The following is a 22,449-nucleotide window of genomic DNA, read 5'->3' on the forward strand; positions in this document are numbered from 1 at the left end:
TTGTTATGTTGGCTTTGCTTCCTAGCACGCAATAAGACAAGTACTGGGATGGAAAGATATTGGAAACAAATGCAGTAGCATGGTGACCTTGAATTAGGAAAGGCCTTTCCAAGCCCCTCTAGAATCTTAGTGATTTCCGAACAGTCTACTTTTGGTAGCTTTGCTACCTTGCCTCCGGTAGTCTAATTAATAGTGTGACTTTTTAGTTGTGGAAATGCCACTGCAGTTCAAATGACAGCTGTCAGGAGAATGTGGCTGAGAGCTGACTAGATCTTTAGGTATCTAGCTATCTTTAGAAGGTACTGTCTTTGGTTTAATGAGTGCTGTATTTCATAAGCAGCCACAGGTGTTTGGAAACATGCTAACATTTGAGCTTACCCTAGGGTTTGGTAAGTTTTCAGATTCTTTATATAATCATTAATGGGGTTTAAATAGCTGCCTATCCACCATAGCAAAATAGAGAGCTGTAGAGAAGATGGAGTCTTTGGGGGTGCTTATAAAGTAATGGAGGACCCTTGAATAACAGAAATATGCAAATAACGCTACAGATACAACCACTAACATAACCAGCTACAGGCATGCAGAAATATTCTAATTAATGAATGAGGTTGGATATATCCTTACAAGTGTGGAGTCTTGGTAGATGAGATATCTTAAGTTCTAGACGCAATATGTGGCTTCTCCACTTGTAAACTATTAGTGGCCAATTCCGACCACCAGAGTAAACCTTCTTTTCATCTGTAGATAGGGGTTAATCACCTCTCCCCTAACTACCTCACATGGCTGTTTGCAAAATCAAATGAGGTGAAGAGTATGGAAGTCATTTATAAGCCATAATGTGCTAAGCACATGGCTTTATTATTATGTAGAACCCCATGGCGACTCAGACACAGAGAAAACTGCATATGCTAGAATTACCACCCAGAGCCTTTCTCTTACAGTCAGCATAATTCCTTCTTGGCTGTTATTGATGGTTTTTGCTTCTGCTTTGGCCCCTCTTCTCTCTGATCCTCAAACAGTTTGAGTAACCTGGAATCCAGATCAGTGTAGGTCTAGGTACATAAGGTTATATGTACTAAAGCCTCATTAAATACAAAGAAACATACACCAGGTGTATTCAGCGACCACAGCGGTACACAAGTAGCCTGAAAATTTAACTGCAAGGGTCACTATGTTAAGAAAGGGAAAATGTAAACCTATTGAATAAGCCAATACCTAGATTTCCAGGAACTTTTCTCACTAGCTGTGTCTGACAGTTGAGTCTGTGAAGATTTTCCTGAAGGTGGTATCAGGAATAGCATTTTATTATGTAGCCCTGATAAACCTCTTTTGCTTTCTTCATAGTCATAAGTGAAATACAGATTTTCAGGCTTTTTGAGTCTCTCCCAGGGTTTCCTTTTACTTGCATTCTGTTAGTCATGAAAAAAAAAATCATAATAGCAAGTGTATTAGGGGTCCACACGGAGTGCAAAAGGTAACCTAAAGATTTGGATGGAAGTGTATTGAGTATTTATAAGGGACAGTTAACCTCCCAAAATGCTTATTTTTGAATGGTTGGATGTTTCTCAGCAGCCCTTCATGACCTTTTTTTTGTCATGAAAGTCCATGACCTTTTTTTGTCCCCTAATATTTGTGTGTGTGTTTGCATCACTGCACCTGTGACTCTCAGTATTCCCTTTTTTTATGTCTGTGCTTTGTCACCTTTTCCCCACAGCAGAGCTGCCTCTGGCCCTTGGCGTCACAGAACTTGAGTGAACGCAGGACCTTCAGATTTGCCTCCTTGTCCTTGGGGCTGCCAGGCACTGTGGCCGTCTCCCCACTTTCCTCCTCTCTGGGGGTCTAGCTCCTCCGCCGAGCTGCCCGTGGACTCCTGGAGGGCCCCAGCCACTGGCCTGAGCTGTACCTGCCCAGACCCGCCTGGATCCTGACAGTAGACAGACCCTGAGCTAAAGCCAGACCCCTGCTGTATACACATTCTGTGGAGAATGGCGTGGGCTCTTCCTGAAGGAAGAATTACTTAACATTTCTTTTCCCGGGGGAACCAAACACCCACAGATGGTCCAAGTACTCCTTCATATTAATGGAAAGGCAATGGAGAAACACTTCGAAGTACTGCCCAGTAAGAGCAACCTGAGTGGGTCTACAGCCACCAAAGGGCCCAAGACTAGAGACTCAATTTTGTATTCTGTTCTGTGGTCAAATTTCTCTCTGTCCAGCTGAAAACAAAGATGAAAACCCAGACTCTTATACTGAGTATCATTTACCATTAGCCTTGTCCTAGACACGTCGGGAAATACGAAAGAAGGAGATAGTTCTTTCCTCATACAATTTGTACTATAGTTGGAGAGAGAGAATTAATGCAAACAAGAGTAAAGTAATACAAAATAATATATGGGTAAACATGGGCATTTGTAGAAAATATATCATAGAGGGGTCAGGAAACCACACCATATCTGGTTGGTTGCGAGAAGACATTATGGAAGAAGGTTGAGTTAAGCTAGACTTTAACAGATGGATAGGAAAAGAGGGGGAGCATATACTGAAAAGGAAAGAGCGTAAGTCTAGAAAAGAAGGTGATGCATTTGCTAAAACAGAGGAAATAGAAGAAAAGGAAAACAATGTTGGATAGATTCAGTTTTAACTGAATTTGGAGTATTATGGAGACTGACTGGTACGTGTGCGTGTGTGTGTCCTATACACAGAGGACACAGCATTTTCATTTTGAAGAAACAACACCTGTTTCAGTTATAGAAACTAGTCCACTCTGAGCAGTTGTTTAAGCTATGCCTGGTATGCAGTTGGAGCTCAATAAATGCATATTGGTTGAGAAATCTTTCACAAGCCCCTTAGCTGAAAGCAGCCTCCACTATAGCCACAGATGTCCCTGATAACACTTTTGAGGACTCTTGGAATATTTTTAACCCCGAAGAAACCTTTTCTATTCCCTGTTATAGACCCGCACACCCAAAGCCTGTAGCACTTGGGCAGCTTCAGCATCTGTCCTGTGAGCTGAAAATAGATGATGGTAACCCTAGACGGTGTTTGGACAGCATGCTTAGCACAGGATTTGCTCTGATATGTTCATCCTTGCTTGGAAGCCCGAAGGAAATGAAATTTGCTGTTTCGTGCTCCCTGGCCTGTGGTTTGTGGCTGATCTTTTCAGTACAAAATGTGCCCCAAATGGCCTGTTCTACTTTGATCTCGTAAGTGAGGATTTATCCTGGAGGCTCTTCAGAATGTCCATAAAAAACAGAGAAGTTAGAGTTGAAAGAGAGTTTAGATAAATGTGGTTGGCTTCCTCATATTCCAGATTAGGAAATTGAGGTCCTAAGTCGTAAGGGCCCTCCTCCAGGTCACGTTTCCTAGACAGAGACTGTGCACTACGGTTCAGGTGGCCTGACTTCTCCCAGAGACAGCACAGCACCTGGCTTCTGTGGGTCCACCTGCGCTGGGACGAGGGTGAAGTCCGCTTTCCGAACCCAGCTTCTGCGTTGGGCATCCTTCCCCACCAGCGGGACCAGCTCTTTCCTCTTCTTCCCTCGAAATCGTGCACCTTCCTGTTTTAAAACTCCCTTCCAATCAAAATGGGAACAGAGTCAATACTATCATTTATGCTTGCTGCTTAGCTGATTACATTTCATGTGAGTGAGCTTGTCACTTGTTCCTTGGCCAAAGACCTATCTTAAAAAAAAAAAAAAAAAAGACTTTCATACCTTCTTATTGGGTGGAAGATGGTGTTCATTCTCAAAGAGGAACGAGCATCAGTGAGCAGGTGGGGAGACCCAGTTAAAGCAAGGAGGGGCCCTAAAGATCACGTGGTAAGGCTGGCCCCGGAGTTAGTTCACTCGTCAGCCTTTTAAGGTTTTGACACGGGTGAGCCCATAGATTCACGGGTTCCTGATTCCCCAGGGAAGGCACTCCAGGGCCTAGAAATATACCCCCTGAAAGTATGTCCCACCTTGACCACACCCTGCCCCCCGTGTCCCCCCAGATCTGCTTTATTAGTGCCCGGCTCATAGGCCGCTCTCCTCCCTGCCTCCTCCCATCACCCTTTTCTTCTTTTTATCCCGTAGCACAGTGTTGGTTCTGTTTCACTCCAACCCAGTGGTCCACAAGGTGTGCTCCCAAATGAGCAGCATCCGCATCACCTGGGCTTTTGTGAGAAACGCTGATTCTTGGGCTGACCTCCAGACCTACTGAGTTAGAAACTTTGGAGGTGAGGCCCAGCCTTCTGGTTCAACAAGGCCTCCAGGTGATCTTAATGCAGGTTGTCCTTGGCATCCCTGCGCTCACCTTCTCTAGCTTGAATCTCTGCCTCAGTCTGCACATCACCTGGCTTGTATTTTTCACATTCCACTGAAGGGGGGGGGGCGGTGAGGGCGTAAATTGAGCAATATTTTAGTTATCATCTCATGATCTTTTATACTTAATTTTTCTGTGTATTATTCTTTGTCTAAAATTGGCTCTGAGGGACTTCCCTGGCGGTCCAATGGTTAAGACTTCGCCTTCCAATGCAGGGGGTGTGGGTTCGATCCCTGGTCGGGGAGCTAAGATCCTACATGCCTTGCGGCCAAAAAACCAAAACATAAAACATAAACAATATTGTAACAAATTCAATAAAGACTTTAAAAATGGTCCACATCAAAAAAACTTAAAAAAAATAAAAAATAAAATAAAATTGTCTCTGAGAATTTTTTCCCTCAGGAAAGAAGTTTGCAGTTTCTAACATTAAATATTTTGTTGGAACGCAGTGCAGTGTCTTTTTCAAGAATGCATATGGTCTGGGTGTTAACCAAAGATGACTCACAGGGCTGTTGCAGACAGGGTCCAGGCCAGCTCTTTCATCAGTGATAAAAGTACTCCTTGGGCTTCCCTGGTGGCGCAGTGGTTGAGAATCTGCCTGCCAATGCAGGGGACACGGGTTCGAGCCCTGGTCTGGGAGGATCCCACATGCCGCGGAGCAACTGGGCCCATGAGCCACAACTACTGAGCCTGCGCGTCTGGAGCCTGTGCTCCGCAACAAGAGAGGCCCACGCACTGCGATGAAGAGTGGCCCCCGCTCGCCGCAACTGGAGAAAGCCCTCGCACAGAAACGAAGACCCAACACAGCCAAAAATAAATAAATTAAAAAAAAAAAAAAAAAAGTACTCCTTGATAAAGTGCTAGATTAGCAGCAGCCTGTTTCCAGGCTGTCCTGCAATGGAGTTCAACAGATCAGGTCAGAGTCAGGAGGCCAAGGTTGAAGTTCCAGCTAGGAAAACATGGCAGGTCACCTGATTTCTCTGTTTTCCCATCTGTAAAATGGTGATGTCGGGGAGGGCTTGAACTAGGTGGCTGGAAGGTTCTTTCCAGTTAAAACAATTCAGTGATTTTAGTTATCAGTTTGGTTGACACTTTAGAAGAGGTGGGATTGGTTCTAGCAAACCCTTGGTGTGCTTTCAGGGAGTGACTGAACACTCTCTCACCTTTGGTTCTCTCTGTCTTTACCCAAGAAGAAGGTACTTAACAAAGAAGAGCAGCCACGTCTCTCCAGTAGTTGCTAACCCACCCTGATTGTTCTGAGATTCACCCCCAGAGACATTAAGCAAATTTAGTGCAAAGTCCTGCATCCATACTGGAAAACAATGGTCAGCAACTGAGGACTGCATTTGTTCTAAAAAGCAACTGAAATGCATATTTAGTGGCATCTTGATGGTACTTCTGGCAAAATCTGACAATTATATATTATATAATAATAATAATAATAGCAGTAAGAGTTGACATTTATCAAGAGCCTACTATGTGCCAAGCACTTTACATAGTCTCTCATCTAATCCTCACAGTATGAGACATGCATTACTATTCCCATTTTATAGATGAGAAAGTTGAGGCACTGAGAAGTTGAATGCTTTGTCCAAAGTTATACAGTGAGTAATGGATGTTGCTTGGATTTGAACCCCAGTCAGTCTGGTTTCACAGCTTGGCTATTAGTGAATGATGAATAGCCAATGAGGAGGGCAGGAAGGGAATTTGCTAACTAATGCAACTGAGTCCCTATTCCTCCCTGAAAGCTATACTTTCTTATTCCCCACTTGCTGCCATCTGAATAGTACCATTTATTGGCCCTGTGCTGGATCTTGGAGAACAGGGGTAAGGGAGGGACATAAAGTTTGCCCCAGTTTGAGAACTACTATTCTAAGTGAAGAGCAAACCTCTTTGTTTCGGGAGGAAGGAGTCAGGATGCACCATCCTCTCGTTACAGAGGGGTACGACGGGGCCAGGGGGCCAGAACCAGAAGTGGCCACCAAGCAATACGAGGGCTGCCTGGTCCTTTACCAAGACAGCAAGGATCGGTTGACTCAGTAATGAGTACTGGTCCTGTAAGTCACTCTGTGTCCTCAGTGCGTTCCACAAACCTTTCTGGGCTTGTTTCTTCACCTGTAAAATGGCAGTTAGAGGCCTGATTCTGCTAGATATGGTATGTAAACAAATAATGACCTGTTTGGAAAAAAATCTTGGCACTTCTTGGGAAGGCGCTTTGTAAGCGGGAAGAGCACCTTTCTTCTGACTCATCAGAGGAAGAGATCCGAGCTGGAGGTTGATGCTATTGTTCTTTATTCCTTGGAAATGGACACCTCCTAGAAAAAAGCACACCTGGAGGAAGAAGTCAGTGAAAATCTCAGGTCTAATGACATAAGGAAGGCTGACTTAGGGACCTTCCTGTCTTGACCCTGTATTTACATCTTATCTCAAGGATGAGATGAGGGATTTTAAAGGGCCTCATGAGCTTTTATGCGCATGTCATTGAAAAGTGTTTGTTATATGTTCCGCATGAACTGATGCTGACTCTCTGGGATGGTGTAACTTACCGTGTCCATTTCCACCGCTCCCCACCCCCCGGCCCCAGGGGTGTCATCTTAATTATACAACATTGGCTCAATGCAGACATGAAGACAATGTGATGACTGCTTTTGTAGGCGCTTCTGTGATCCCCATCTGTATTTATGTGGTAGTATCTGTGTGATGTATAAATTGCATGAATTTTCACCTTACCATGGCACTTTAGCATAACTAGAATGTTTTCTCCCATAAAATAGGCAGAAGACAGGTGCTTCTATTTAAAGTTTGATGGCATGGAAAGCTCTCTGAACATAGAAATCAGAAGATCTGGGTTCAAATCCTAACCCTACTCTTTATTAAAAATGTGACTTGAGTACGTCACTAATTTTTCTGAGCCTGCTTCCTTATCTGTCACATGAGTATGACAAGGCCTGCCTGATTCACGGGGATATCGTTAGGCTCAGTTCTGATAGTGTTCGGTTCTGTTCAGATGTAAAGTATTACTGTTATTATTTCTCCTCATTATTATGTCTCCTAATGCTCCTTCATCATGATTTCAAATATAGCGCGTGATATATGAGACTTGGAATCAAGCATGCTTCCTTCCTGGCTGTGTTTACCATCTCAATTCATTGGGGTGACAAGACACACAGCGTACATGGGACTTTGCTTTGTACTGACTTGACGTGAGCCCTGGAAGGGCTCTGTGTAGAACTTATGACTTAGACTTTGTTCCTGATTCATATAGCCATTGCTTACTACCCTCCTGAAAAGGAGTCTTACTGATGGAACATTTGACATTAACACTATAGAAGGTGGTTATGGAAGCTTTCTGCATAGTGTGTGTATGTGTGTGTGTGTGTGTGTGTGTGTGTGTGTGTGCGCGCGCGCGCTCGGTCTGAGACCAATTCCTTCTGGCTCTCCAGAATCACATGTACTCCGGTTATATTAACCAGTTCTGCACTCTCCTTCCTACCACTGTCTGTATTGTTCTGTTGTTCTCATCAGGCTGAGAGAATTCAAGCATCTTCTTGAAGCAAAGCTACTTGAAATGTCTATTACGATCCTATCACATAAAAGTATACATATATAACCATACATATGGACATAATAGATTTTTGCAAGAATACATAAGCAACTATCCATACTGGGTTCCTTTGAAAAGTGGGGGTCAAGGAAAATGTCAAACCCATCCCAAAGTAATAAATACAATAGTGCAGCAAACTCCCGTGCACCCATCTCCTAGCTTCAACAAGTATCAGTTCATCACCCGTTACCCAGCTTTGGGTTATACATATTTGAAGTTTTTTAATCTACCAGGAGCACGCATTAGTTTGATAATTTGGAATTTTAATTATAAAATAAACCCAAACATGAAAAGGAAATGCAGTGTGTTAGGTTTCGTTTGTTCCTGTCTTTTTTCTCATCCTTTTAGATTCGGGGCCTTTCAAGGGTAGGTGATTTAGAGTGATTTTCTGTAAGTTCTCCGATCCCCAGGGACAGATATTGGCTGTTGCTGAACATCTGGAAGGGACAATAGCTTTGGTTTAAAGCACATCTATGTCAGTGCTGTTGCCCAAATCACAAGGCTCACACTGTCGGCCCCACTGTTCAGCCTGCTGTGTTTTTTAATTAAACTGTTTACTTCAGCTGAGATTTATGACGCTGTTTTTAAATGAGAATGTGTGGTTTCTGTCCCCCTTTTGTTCCCTGAGTCCTGCAACCTGCTGCAGTTTTCTACCAGCTATTTTTTGAAAAACAATTTCTGCGTTTCTTTTCCTATGGACAGTAATTTCTTAAGGATTATTAACACCCCGCACTCGGTAGTGTTTGTTCTCCTAGGGCTGGAAGAGGAAATTGTCGGATGCAATTTCAGCAGCTGGTTCGCTGGCCACGAATAGAATATTACAGAATCACCTTGACTCTAAAGCCTGTGAACCAGCTGTCTGAAATGAATGACGGGAAGGTGGTTTTTGTATTTAAATTCCTTAGCCAGTGGTGTCGAAAATGTAGCTAAAACAGAGATGATTATTTTTCCCAGGGGTTCAGTGTGGATCGATTTGCACTGTGTTATTCAGAAGACTCTTCTGCCCTATGCACCTCAAGGCTGAGGACATGGTATGCGCTAACTGATTTTTCACATCAATGAGGCTCTATCCCCTACTATGTGCTAAGCACTAGAATTGCAAAATCAGATGAGCAACTCTCCCTTAGCATCCTTCGCTTCGTCTAGTTGTAATACAGTGGGATGAATTATTTACTAGTGGCTGTAAAATATTGTGGGAGAGCAGAGGAGTGAAGGTTGTTTTCTGGCTTTGGAAGGCTGAGAAAATGTTCATGAGGAGGTGCCTTTTAAGCTGAAGAGCAAGTAGAATTTTTTTTTTAATTATTGCAGGCAGGAGGAGGGTGCATTCTAAGCAGAGGGGTCTCTGTCTTGAGCAGGGGCATGGAGGGTGATGGAGAAGAATCCAGGACATCCAGACTCTAAGACAGGCACGCTTGTGATTGGAGGTGAGAGAGGGCGAGGAAGCTTGGGAGGCGGCCTGGGGTCAAGGTGAAGGCCTCCCTAGAGCCTGGGTAGGTGAAGTTATTTTGGATCCAGGTATTCAAGGCTTTTACAGCCACCTGAAAGGATTGGTCCTGTTCTGATTATTATTAGAGTGTATGTAGCTTGGAAGAAGAACTGGAAAACTCTAATGAACCAAGGCGCTCCAGGGTCAGGTGTCTCTTGCTGTCTCTCATTTGTGGCTTCAGGGCTCTTTCTCCTGCCCTCTGGCTTCCTGGAGCTGGCCTGCCTCACCCCCCCCTCCTTCCTGGTTGCCCAGTTTCCTCAGTGTCTTGTAATACTGAGGATTTTTAACCTGTGTTCTAAAAACTCCATGTAGATGGTCTGGGGGATGTGGAGGGTATACATGGGAGAACCAAATGGGAAAACCAGGAAACATCCTGGACCTGGGAGCCCTACCCGCTTTTAGCCAGGGTACTCCACATTGCTCTGTTTTCTACATTGACTTCTAGGTAAGTTCCACTTGAAAAAAGTGTCCCAGCACAAATAGGGTTTGAAAACTTCAGCTCTAGTTTATATCTTGGATGGAGCCATTCTGCTTGGCTTAGCTAATTACTGTCACTTGAACTGGGTAGAATCTCGTGGCCTTGGTGCCCTCATTGAACTGCTGGTGGGCGTGTGCAGGGGCCTCTGTAAGTCAAGGGCTCTTCCAGGCAGGCGCCGCCCTGTGCAAAGAGAACAGGCACGGGGTGTTTGAACCCTGCCTGGTGTGGGTAAAGTGTGGAAGGCAGTTTTGAATCAAAGGGGCTGTTGAGCATGGCAGACAAGGTGCCTGATTGACGTGTCCAGGCAACACACCATGTTTAAAAGTATGGCTTTCAGCCCCAGTTCAGTAGCTTAGAGTCTTTCTAGAGAATGCTATTCCATGAGAGGCTCAACTACGCAAAATTTCTGTTTTTCCACAAGACTTTGAAATATTGCCTATCCTTCTTGGTGATCTCCATGCATATTAGTGTATTAAGTGCTGTGGAAATTTGTAAGCAGTAACTTGAGTTCAAATAAACGGAAATGCTTTTTAAAAAAAAAAAACACATATACATAGGAATTCCCTGGTGGTCCAGTGGTTAGGACTCCACGCTTTCACTGCTGAGTCCCTGGTCGGGAAACTAAGATCCCACAAGCCACACAGCGCAGCCAAAACAAACAAACAAACCAACCAACCACATTTACATTCACACAACAGGGATTAAAACTTTGGAAATTGATTGCCCTAGAAGTGAAAGCATATAAATAGTTATTTTACAAAAGATGAATTCCATGATATTAGATGTTTACTAAGTTGTGGGGTGGGAACTCCCACTTTTTTAGTGAGAAGCCTCCCTACCTTTTAGAAAGGGGTGTCATTTCTCTCAGTGCCCCTGTGTATTTATTTGTTCACCAAATATTTATTAAGTACCCACAGTGCTAGGCAAAACACTTGGTTATTTAGAGTATGAAAATTCTTACCTCTTTATTGGGATAGCTTTTCTGGAATATATAATTTTTAATGCTCATTTTTAGAATTCTTTGTCTCTATCAAAGAAAAACAGATGGTAAGCACAGTTATTGAACATTTTTAACCCCTGGTAACATGTCTAAAAAGATCAAGTTCCATGCTACCTCCCAGATTCAAAGTTCTTTCCCTTCCATCATATTTCTGCTCAGTTTTCTAAACATGGAAATACACCAGGTCCTTGTGGGGCTGCAGGGGTAGTGACCAGAGCTTCTTCCTGTGCAGGGTGGGAATCAGAGGGAATCAAGTATGCTTAAGAATTAGCACCAAGCTCAGGGTTGACGGGATAGTAACTGAAAGGTTCTATTCTGTAGTAATTGAAGTTAAACATTACCTAATACGTTTTTTTTTAAGTTGGAAAATTTACAGGAGCTGAAACTTGTCTCTTGGCTCATAACATATTCCTCCTCCACCAAATTATATGGTAGCTTATTCCACGTTTCAATTTCTAAATAAATTGGTCTTCATTATTCTTAGATTCCTGACAGACATCCCGTCTAAGAATGAATGTTTTGCATTCTGCCACTTGGAGCATGTTAAACAAATTACTCAGTGTCTTTGTCACTGAATTAATTAGAGGGATTCATGTGATGACTTTAGCACACCGATGTGAATGTGGTTTTTTTTTTTTTTTAATTAGGGCTCATTTATTTTTTTATTAATAATTACACCTCTACTTTGGTATCATTTGTGGCTTTAATATTACCAGCCTCGGGGAATTGTCATGAGGGTTAATGCCAATAAAGCAGTCAAAACTGTGCCTGGCACATAGTGAGGGCTCAAATGCTATCTTTATTCTTACTAATGAGCTTTGTGACAGTGTGACGAGGTAATCAGGGTAGATACGTTATCCTCGTTTTACTGATGCAGATGCTGATGCTCAGAAGTTTGGTCATCTGGAATTACTGGCAGTGTCAAGATGAGAACCAAGCCCTGTGTTCCTGACCGTCCTCATAACTGACATTTTAGGGTTTAGTATTTCAACGTGCAAGTTTGTGGAGGATGCAAACATTCAGGCTTTAGCAGTTAAGTCAGCTCATGTGAAAATGTTTAGTACAATACTGAGCATACAGTAGCAACTCCATTAAAATGGTTCCTTTCTTTCTATGCAGTTTATATCTGTAAGGACTCTCATCTCTCTTCTCCTCTCCCTTCCCCCAGCTGGGCCCTTCATCCCCAGACCACTCAGGAGCCTCTTCGGCAATTGGTGGTTGTCTTAGCTCAGGCTCCCATAACCAAGTATCACTGACTGAGTGGCTTAAACAACAGAAATTTACTTTGTCACAGTTCTGGAGGCTAAAAATCTGAGATCAAGGTGTTGGCAGGATTGTTTTTTCTGAGGCATCTCTCCTTGCTTTGTAGACGGCGCCTTCCTCCTGTCTTCACATGATCTTCCCTCCACATGTCTGTGTCCTAATCGCCACTTCTTTTTTTTTAAGATGTTCATTGTTTTTATCTTTTAAAAAAAATTTATTTATTTTATTTATTTTATTTTTGGGTATGTTGGGTCTTCATTGCTGCACACAGGCTTTCTCTAGTTGCGGCGAGTGGGGTTCTCATTATAGTGGCTTCTCTTGTTGTGGAGCACGGGCTCTAGGTGCACAGGCTTCAGTAGTTGCGGTGCGTGGGCTCAGTAGTTGTGGCGCACGGGCTTAGTTGCTCCGCAGCATGTGGGATCTTCCCGGACCAGGGCTCGAACCCATGTCCCCTGCATTGGCAGGCGGATTCTCAACCACTGCGCCACCAGGGAAGCCCAATCTCCACTTCTTATAAGGGCACTACTCCTATTGGATGAGGGCCTACCCTGATGACCTCATTTTAATGTAATTACCTTTTAAAAGACCCTATCTCCAGTACAGTCACATTCTGAAGTACCAGGGATTAGGGCCTCAACATATGAATTTCAGAGGAACCCAGTTCAGCCTATAATAGTGGTCTAGCAAGGAAGAGCATCTAGGCCTCAGAGTTCCAGCCCAGTATGCTCCCAACTCATAATCACAACCCTTGGGCTATCAAAACCCATTAAATTCCATTCAGTGCACTCTGTACAAAAAACAGGCAGGAGTAGGACCTAGTTCCTTCCTTAGGAAATGGAAGAAAGGTGGATGGGACCTGTTGTGTGTCAGGTACTGTACTGTGTTGCTGGTGCTTAGCAGACATTATGCCCCAAATCTCAACATCGCCAAGGACAGGGTAGGCATAGTTGCCTCCATTTTACAGAGGAAAAAAGAGGCATTAAGTCACTTGCCCAGGTCACATGGTTACTGTGTGATTTACTCAGTCAATCCCATTTCTCAACAACATTGAGATGATGATGTAAGAAGCATAGGAGTCACGTGGGTTGAATAGGCAGAAAACTTACCTCCTGTTTCACCCAATTCAATCCTTCCCTTGAGAATTAAAAAGTAAACGTAAGGCTGATAAAAGAAAGGAAGACAAATGGAAGAAACTTTTTTTTTTAAAGGCAGGTTTAAGACTCTTTTGGAAAAAAGTCACTGGGTTCTGAAGAGAGCCAGGGAAGACTCTGTGTCAACTACTTTTCTCCAGGATAATCCGGCAGCCTGTAAATAAGTTGTATTTGTCCAACAGCTTTTATCCATCTCTTCTGGATTCTTCAGTTATCCCTCCCTAGCAAGAGGCAACATGATGTGGCAGTTGGAAAGCCAGACTCTAAAGTGAGACCATTGGGGTTCAAATCTCACTTTCACTATTTGTTAGCTGTGTGACAAGTCACCTAATCTCTCTGAGGCCTCAGTTCTCTTTGCTGTTAAACAAAAAAAAAATGGAGATAGTAATAATGACTTCTAATGAGGTTGTTTTGAGCATTAGGTGATTTAATCTATGTAAAGAGCCTCACAAAAGGATTAGCTGTTGCCCCTAGGAAAACAAGGCCAGCAAGGGCAAGGATCTTGCCCATTTTCCGACATATGTCTCTAATGCTTGGAAGTGCCTGATGGGCAGGTGGTAGACACTCATTCATATTTGTTATGTGACTGAATGAATTCAAATATGGTGGATTCTGAGCAGTCCATGATGAAGAGGAAGTACCTTGTTTCAGCAAGTTTCTAGAGTCTTGTTCGTTAGTTGGTTGAAACCATAAGCCCACTGGTGGAGAGAGAGAGAAGGGAGTGAGACAGAGTAGGGGTGAGAAAGCTTTTCTCAGTCTCCTGAGTGACAGGAGAGTTCTAGGTTGTCCGTGGTTGGGTTTCCCTCCCCTTTACCTGTATCGTCTCTAGGTCTGTGGGTGGAATCACTTCCTGGGGCCTATGGGCTCTGACAGTATGGAAATCACCCACTGACATAAAGGTATTTGGATGGCACTCTGATGCATCTCAGGCTTCCATTTTGTACTGTTCTCTGGGATTGGCTTAATGATAATGTGTTATCAAAATTCCTCAACTGATTGCCAAATTTTCTTTCCAGGCTCAGGCTGCATGAAGAAAAGGTTATTAAAGATAGGCGACATCATCTCAAAACCTACCCAAACTGTTTTGTTGCGAAAGAACTGATTGACTGGCTGATTGAACACAAAGAGGCTTCTGACAGAGAGACGGCAATTAAACTCATGCAGAAATTAGCAGACCGGGGCATTATTCATCACGGTGAGTGAGGTGCCGACAGTCAAGGTAACTCGAGACAAAACAAAGGCCTATATCTTCTATTTCAGATATGAACCCACCCATTTAAGAAATAAACATTTTACTTTGTCTCTTGTATACCTCTCCCCAATTACATTCCCTTCCTTCTTCCAAGACACATTTGGGTTTATTTCCTTGGACTTGTTTATATTTTTTCCTTTCTGTAGATGCATCTCTTAGCAATGTAACATACTGTTTTAAATGTTTTAAGTCATTATAGAGAGGCATGTTTACTCTTTTGCAACTTGATCAACTTGCTGTTTGTGGGATTCACTCATGTTGATAGTGTATCTTGTTTGCTCATTTTCGCTGCAGTTATGCCATCACACCTTTATCCATTCTACTCATAGACATTTAAGTTGTTTCCAGGTTTTTGCTGTTACTCTCAGTGGTTCAGTGAACATTCATGAACATGTCTCCTTGAAATCTCTAATCCTGGCCAAGACCTTCGCATGCTGTTATTCTCTTGGGCTGGAATGCCCTCTGTCTGCATTTCTGCTTGTTTTCTACTCATTCTTCAGGTCTCCACTTACATTCAAACTCTTCAGAGATGTGTACATTCCCCAAAGCTGGGGTACTGGGTGCTCCTTTGGGCTCCCACTGAATATCTCCTCAGCTCTTTCATAGCCTGATCACGCCATATTTTAATTACATGTCGACATTTCTTTTAATCTCGCTAGATTTCATATTCTTTGAGGCTGATGCCTACCCCAATATCATGCTCAAGAAGAGTTTGTAGAAAGAATGATGAATTGAATTTTGTGGCTCTTTTAACAGATGATGATGATGATGATGATGATGATAGCTAATGAAACTGAGCACTTTTCTGTGCCAGGTACTGTGCTAAATAGTTTACTGTGTATTAAATCGTAGAGTAGTGTGCTTGAGAAATTAGGTAATAAAACAAATCTTAATTAGCATCTTCCTTCATTTGAGTAATTAAATAAGAGGTATTTTTTTCTTATTTGCCTCTCTGTGTATATTGTCTTTCAGTGTGTGATGAGCATAAGGAATTCAAGGATGTCAAACTCTTCTATCGCTTTAGAAAGGATGACGGCACCTTCCCATTGGACAACGAAGTGAAGGCCTTCATGAGAGGACAGAGGCTGTATGAGAAGTAAGTTCTGTAATCTTGTAGTGAGAAGCAGGCCTATTTCAGTCTTTCATCATTTTGACTTCAGCCTGGCTCTTCCACGTGGAATGGTTACATAACTGTTCCTTTTAATATGAGAAAACTCTATCACTCACTTGCTTTTCTCTTTACCAGAAATTAAGTTGATTTCATAAGATTCTTAATAAAGAATTTATTTAAATAGTATTTTCTACATTTAAGTCGATTTAACAAAACTCCAGAAGTGAAAACAGAAGGTTGGCACTGAATGTTTGCCATCAAGTGATGCAGTTGCCAGTTCTCTTTTAAGTATTTCAAGTATCTTCTAGTATTTAACTTAGAAGTTTAGTCTTTTAAATGGCTAGAGAAGCAGTGTCAAGTACAGGGGAAGTTCAAGTTCAGGTCAAGAGATGCATAGTGAGAGAACTTCAGATAGCAGAGTGGTCAAAGAGGAATAATCTCTCAGCTCTTTGTAACAGATGAATATACTGTGGCCCAGGAGTATTTGGTTGGTGGACATTGAATCTCCCAGTTGGTTTGTCTCTGAGCTGATCTGCTATTTCCGTGGTCCCTTTCTCACCCTACCTTCCTTGTTTTTTTCAGGGCAACCATTCGAGAAAGGAGTGCAGGGGCAGTGGCACCCTTTCTTTAACTCTGACTGCCTTTCAAAACATGTATTTATAACATAAAAGAGCCTACTCTATAAGTGGGATGGTGCCTGAGGGAGCTGCTCCTGGGTGGTCAGATTAAGTAGCGGATGGTTAAGAGCCAGAGAGGGTTTGAGTTCTAGCCCCGTTACCTTACCTTTGTAAACCTCAATGTCCTCTTTTATGACATGGGAGTGGGTGATAGCACCTCCCTCCTAGGTGTTTAGTGCTGTCCTGGGAATTAAAAGAATAAACTGTGTCAAGTACTTAAGTAGTTGGTTCAGTAACTCTGCTATGTTGTCAGACCCCATGGAGGATAGCCATTTCAGATATTAACATGACACTGATGACTATCCTTGATTCTGTCTGTCCTGTGTTCTACCTCTGTCCCAGTTCTGTTCACTTCGGTTTCTGGAGCTGGTATTGTCCAACCAATTAATGCCCAATATGTACTAGTTCTCCCAGTTCTCTTATTCCTTGCTTTCTGTATCAAAGTATAGAAAATCCCTCATCTCCCTGACTCACATGAATTTGAATGGAAGGGATCCATCAACACCTCCATTTGTTTGCTTGAGTGTGTATATATGTTTTGTTGCTGCTTTCATTTACTTTCTTAGTTCCTTTTGGAAACTTCTAGCGGATGTTAAGTATTTAGATTACCCTGATGGTCTCTTCAAACTATAAGAATTTATGTTGTCAAAAACATACATGTCATTTCCATGGAAGGAAGCCAGGGGATTCTGTAATACTCTTTTCTAGCTACAGATTATCCTTGGGATCTGGGTAACCACCTTATGGGAGGAGGGATTAGCAATAATTGAAATGTCTGATAGAGAACTATTTTTTTTTTTTTTTAAAGATTTTTTGATGTGGGCCATTTTTAAAGTCTTTATTGAATTTGTTACAATATTGCTTCTGTTTTTTGTTTTGGTTTTTCGGCCCCAGGGCATGTGGGATCTTAGCTCCTGGACCAGGGATCAAACCCACACCCCCTTGCATTGGAAGGCGAAGTCTTAACCACTAGACCGCCAGGGAAGTCCCTAGAGAACTATTCTTACTAATGGGATGGATATGATAAGAAAAGTTGAAAAAAGTTGTTCATACCCTCTAGAAAATACTTACTCCAGCCCTACCTTCTCTTGCTTTTCCCCTTACATCCTATGTGCCATTCACACTAAACTGTGTCTCTAGACCATCCAAGTCTCCTCTCTGCCTTCAGGGCATTTATTAATTCATTAATTATTCAACAAATATTTATTGAGCCCTCATCACCTGCCAGGCACAGTTATAGTTATATACTGGAAATGTGCCCTGGACCAAAGATAGAAAAAACCTCTTCCCTCATGGACCTTGCATTCTAGTATGTTGTTGTTGTTTGCTGCACTGGGTCTTCGTTGCTGTGTGTGGGCTTTCTCTAGTTGCAGCGAGCAGGGGCTACTCTTTGTTGTGGCGCGCGGACTTCTCTTCATTGTGGTGGCTTCTCTTGTTGCGGAGCGTGGGCTCTAGGCACACAGGCTTCAGTAGTTGCAGCATGTGGCCTCCGTAGTTGTGGTACATGGGCTTAGTTGCTCCGCAGCATGTGGGATCTTCCCGGACCAGGGATCGAACCCATGTCCCCTGCATTGGCAGGCGGATTCTTAACCACTATGCCACCAGGGAAGTCCTTGCATTCTAGTTGAAGAGGAAGACATTAAAGGGATAGCACGTGAAAAGGAATGTAGTTTAGTATGGGTGATTTTCAGTATAGAAGGAGAAATAGACTCACTGAGGGCGACGAGGTATTTTAGACGGGGGGTCAGGGAAGACGTCCCTGAAGAGGTGGCATTTGAATAAAGTGAGCCTTGTGTGTATCTGGTGGAACAGCATCCAAGGCAGAGGACACAGCAAGGGTAAAGGCTTCGGGTGGGAATATGCTCTGCGTAGTTTAGGACAGCAAGGAGGCCAGTGTGTCCAGAGGGCTGGAAGTAAGGGGGAGAGTAGGAGATGAGTTGGGACCAAATCGTGAAGGGCCCTTACCGCCATGATATCGAAAATGTTATTTTAAGTGTGATGGGAGGCCATCAGACAGTAAGGAGTGGTAAAGTGGTGATCTGATGTACATTTTGCATATACTGTTCCCTCTGTCTAGAAGACTCTTCCTGCCACGCTCAGCCCTTTCTCTAGCTCACTCTGACTCTTCCTGGCTTCGTGTTCAATATCACCTTTTCTGAGAATCCTTCTGCGTCCCCTTAAGACTGAGTTAGGTGCTGCTACTGTGTGTTTACCCCATGAAAGAACTGTGTTAAACTTTCATCTCATTTTGTTTACGACATTAGACTAAGAAACTTAAGGGGAGGGACTGCTTTATCCTTCTTTGTATTTCTTATGGTTTCACATGTTCCCGGCCAATTGTCGATGGTAAATATTTGCTGAAAAGGATGACTAAACTTTCTGATCCCTGGACGAGTTGATCAATTTTGCTGTACTTTTTCTGTGTGCAGTTGGCTTTCTAGTCATTAGTGTTCAGTGTCTCAATTCCAAGTAAATTTATTTCTTCAAACTGCTTGTAAAATTAGCACTAGGAGAAGTAATTTAATAAGTACTTAACTTGCATGACCTAACTGCCACCTCGCAAATCTTGGCCCCTACTTTTGGTTGCTAGAACATGCATGGAACAAACTTTAGGGCCTTTGGAATTGATAGTTCAGTTTACCTGTTTGATCAATTTTGTTTGGTATATACACTTATCTATTTTTTTAATGCATTTTCCTTGTTTCTCTGGCCATTTTTTCCATGAATCTCAGCATGTACTATTATTTTGTAAGCCTTGGATACTTTAAAAAAATAACATTAAGAAATGAATAGCTGATTTTGTTCATAGCTCATCTTTTCAAAGACTTTATTTATTTTAGAATTGACTTTTTCCCCCTCTATTATTTTAGCTGGAACCCTTGTTTAGGATATCTCTAATATTTGTGAAAGAAGGTCTTACGAAAGATATATTCCTTTAGTTGTTTTCCTTTTAAGATAATAACAATAGATAATATTTGTTGATTGCTAGCTATATATCAGACATCCTGACTAATCTATTTTATTTAATCATCATAACAACCCCTAGTTAGATGCTTTCATTGTTCCCATTTTATGGATGAGAAAAAAGTTGCAAGGAGAGGTTCAATCTCTTACCCAAGGTCACCTCATTCATTTAAAAACAAAAAACAAAAAACCAGCTGGGATTTGAACCTAGAGCCCAAACTTATTGTTACTAGGCTATTAATAAATCTTTTCTGTTGCCTTCAATGGAGATTAAATGAATGAAACCAGTGTTTACCAAAAATGTAACATGGAGTTTGTGAATATCTGGGTATGAGATTTGCTATAAAAATTTACTGAAAATATTCCAGTATTTTAAAGTAGACTTTGGAAAAGGGGAGTAAAATGATTCTCCTTCATGGTAAATCTATGTGGTGTTCTGTAAATATGGTAAAAAACAACAGGGACTTTTATTTGTACATTACGCTTCTCAAAGCACTGCCATTAGATTATTTTATCTGAACCTCCTGAACAGAGTAATAATAGAGTAGTAAATAATAACAGTAATGATAATAGTGATAACATAGTAAATAATTATATAATATAGATGGGGCATTACGTTATTGTCCCAGAAGGAGGGGAATCTGGGATCCAGAGCAGTTAAGTCACGTCTGCGTCCTGGTGCTACAGCTCAAGGGGGAAAGGAGACGCCTGAACCCAGGGTGACAGGTGTGCAGGCCGTGCTTTCCCCAGCCTCCCACCCAGCCCTAAGTGCCTGGTTCTATTGTCAGTCTTTCCTTTTTGCTCTCCTCTGGCTTGTTTGTTCTGTGTTATTTATAGGCCTTGTGAAACTTGGTGGTTTCTGGCTGGGGTTTTGCTGAGACGTACTGCTTTGGGGGCACCTTGGCTTTCTAACCCCTGGTGATGTTTCTCAGTCTGCTATTTTGCAGGACAAATCTGCGTCTCAGGACTAAAAGTCAGTGACTCTGTGTGTTGCCTTTTAGTGTCTATGTCACTTCCGTTACCTTAACTCAGAGGTACTCGAACGAATGCTAGTTAAGGAGCAGACGCTGACTTTTTCAAGTTGTCCCAACGTGAGGAACATTATAGGGGAGCTGGTGACATGAGTCCTCTCTCTCACAGTAAGTGGCAGAGGGTGTGGGTTTTGGAGTTGCACAGTCCTGGTCTTCAATCCCAGCCTCACAACTTGCTCACTCTGTGACCTTGAGTAGGCTTTGAACCTCTCTGACCTGTAGTCTTAAATGGAGATAAGTGTGGGACCCACTTGGAAGGGCTGTTGGAAGGATTAAGTGAAATCCAGTCTGTACAGTGCTTGGCATAGAGTTGAGAGCCCACGAAATCTGAGCTGCTGCTATTAGACTAGTAAATCATAATATAAATAAATGACATTTGTTTTTCTTGTTTTATGAGAGTATTTTAAGATACAGCCTAGCATAACAGTTAAGGACCCAGGAGCCAGGCTTCCTGGCTGTGAATCCTGGGTCTGTGTCTTGCCTCCCCTCTCTTTGCCTCCATTTGCCCATGTAGTAAATGGAGATACTGATTGTATCAACCTCACGGACTTGTGGGGATTAAATGGACTGATTAGTTTAAGCACATGGGACAGGGCCTACCCTAGAATAGGAGTCATGCCCTGCTGCCAGCTTGAGGGGAGTTTGAGAAAGAGGGTGTCTGCCCCTGGATCCGTGCCCATACTCCGTTGTTTTGAGGACTTCATCTAAGCCCACGCAGGGCACGAGGCGTTTTCATCAACAGGCTTCCTCAGACCTTCACTGTGGCCAGTTGTGGACCGAAGGTGCGGGACTAAGGCACGGCATCTCCCCGGGTGGGCCTTCCAGCTCCCCACTTAATTCTGCATGAGCACAGATACCCCAGACACACAGCACATGAACAGAACTCACATGCTCTCAAACAGTGCGGTTTTTAGTTTTCCAGTAAAAGCTTTGAAAGGACAAAAAACATCAGTAGCTTTAAGGAACAACATTGAATCTGTGTACGTTGCCTTCGGATGGTAGAAGGTGTTTCGGATGCATGTTCCAAACTACAAAACTTGATTATCTTTGCATCAGTGGGCACAATAGATCTCTTTAAGAAAAAAGTTGAACTCTGGATTACCGAGCGCTCTATATACTGATAAATAGAAGTAGCTATAAAAGAGAATATGAGTTTGGGGTGCAATTTGGACCATCCTTACTAAAACTAATAGTTGAAACGCACATTTTAAACTAACCTTGATTTCATCTTCAGACGTAGAGGAGACTTCTCAATTTTATTATTCATTTTTTAAATCTGTTTTTTATTTTATATTGGGGTATAGTTGATTTACAATGTTGTGTTAGTTTCAGGTGTACAACAAAGTGATTCAGTTATACATATACATACATCCATTCTTTTTCAGATTCTTTTCCCATATAGGTTATTACAGAATATTGAGTAGAGTTCCCTGTGCTATACAGTAGGTACTTGTTGATTATCTATTTTGTATATAGTAGTGTGTATATGTTAATCCCAACCTCCTAATTTATCCCTTCCCCCCGCGACTTCTCAATTTTAATTTAACACAGTCTTAATATGGAGTTCAATCCCTTCTAGGTCTGGTTCATAAGGGCATTAGTTTAGTTTTTCATCCAAAAGGTCTTAGTTTTCTTATTAGCAGGAGTTTCTTTCTCCAGCCACCAGCAGTCTATTTATTCTGCTTAGGAGTGTATACCTGGTTGAAGAATTAAAGTGCCTGTGTGCCATTAGATCTCTTTGAGTTCCCACTGCTTCCTTTATATTCTCTATTCCATAGAACTGGAGAGAAATATTAGGGGAGAACTATATACAAAGGGGAAAAGCCCTTTTGTGTGTTTCATCTTAGCAGAGGTTTCTCTACCATATACCCCTGGGATCTTTTTCCTATTCCCTCCCAGAGGCTGGCACAATAAATATTTGTTGAATGAACAAAGGATTCTACATGCTGTGATTGCTACGAGCTGCTGAGCTGGTACCATGAAAAAGCTAAAGAGAGCTTGCTTTTCATGTAAGCAACAGGAGTCGGAGGTGTACCTTGTCTTGCCTTTTTAGAGTTTACAAAGCATCTTGTCCATTAACATGCTTGATGCTCTGTACAACTCTGTGAGTTGCACCCGGTAGGCACAATT

General features: G+C 42.4%; 1 protein-coding gene across 3 annotated transcripts in view; it reads left to right on the forward strand.

Annotated features, from left to right (window-relative positions):
• DEPTOR (DEP domain containing MTOR interacting protein) overlaps positions 1-22,449 on the forward strand; it is a 174,106-nt gene that overhangs the window by 24,973 nt on the left and 126,684 nt on the right. For all 3 annotated transcript variants that reach the window (XM_061171370.1, XM_061171369.1, XM_061171368.1), the window contains exons 2-3: positions 14,301-14,479; positions 15,509-15,632. In XM_061171370.1, coding sequence (XP_061027353.1) covers positions 14,301-14,479; positions 15,509-15,632 — 303 coding nt within the window. The remainder of the gene's footprint in view (positions 1-14,300; positions 14,480-15,508; positions 15,633-22,449) is intronic.

The sequence above is a fragment of the Eubalaena glacialis genome, chromosome 17, assembly GCF_028564815.1.
Source record: "Eubalaena glacialis isolate mEubGla1 chromosome 17, mEubGla1.1.hap2.+ XY, whole genome shotgun sequence".
Lineage (NCBI taxonomy): Eukaryota > Metazoa > Chordata > Mammalia > Artiodactyla > Balaenidae > Eubalaena > Eubalaena glacialis.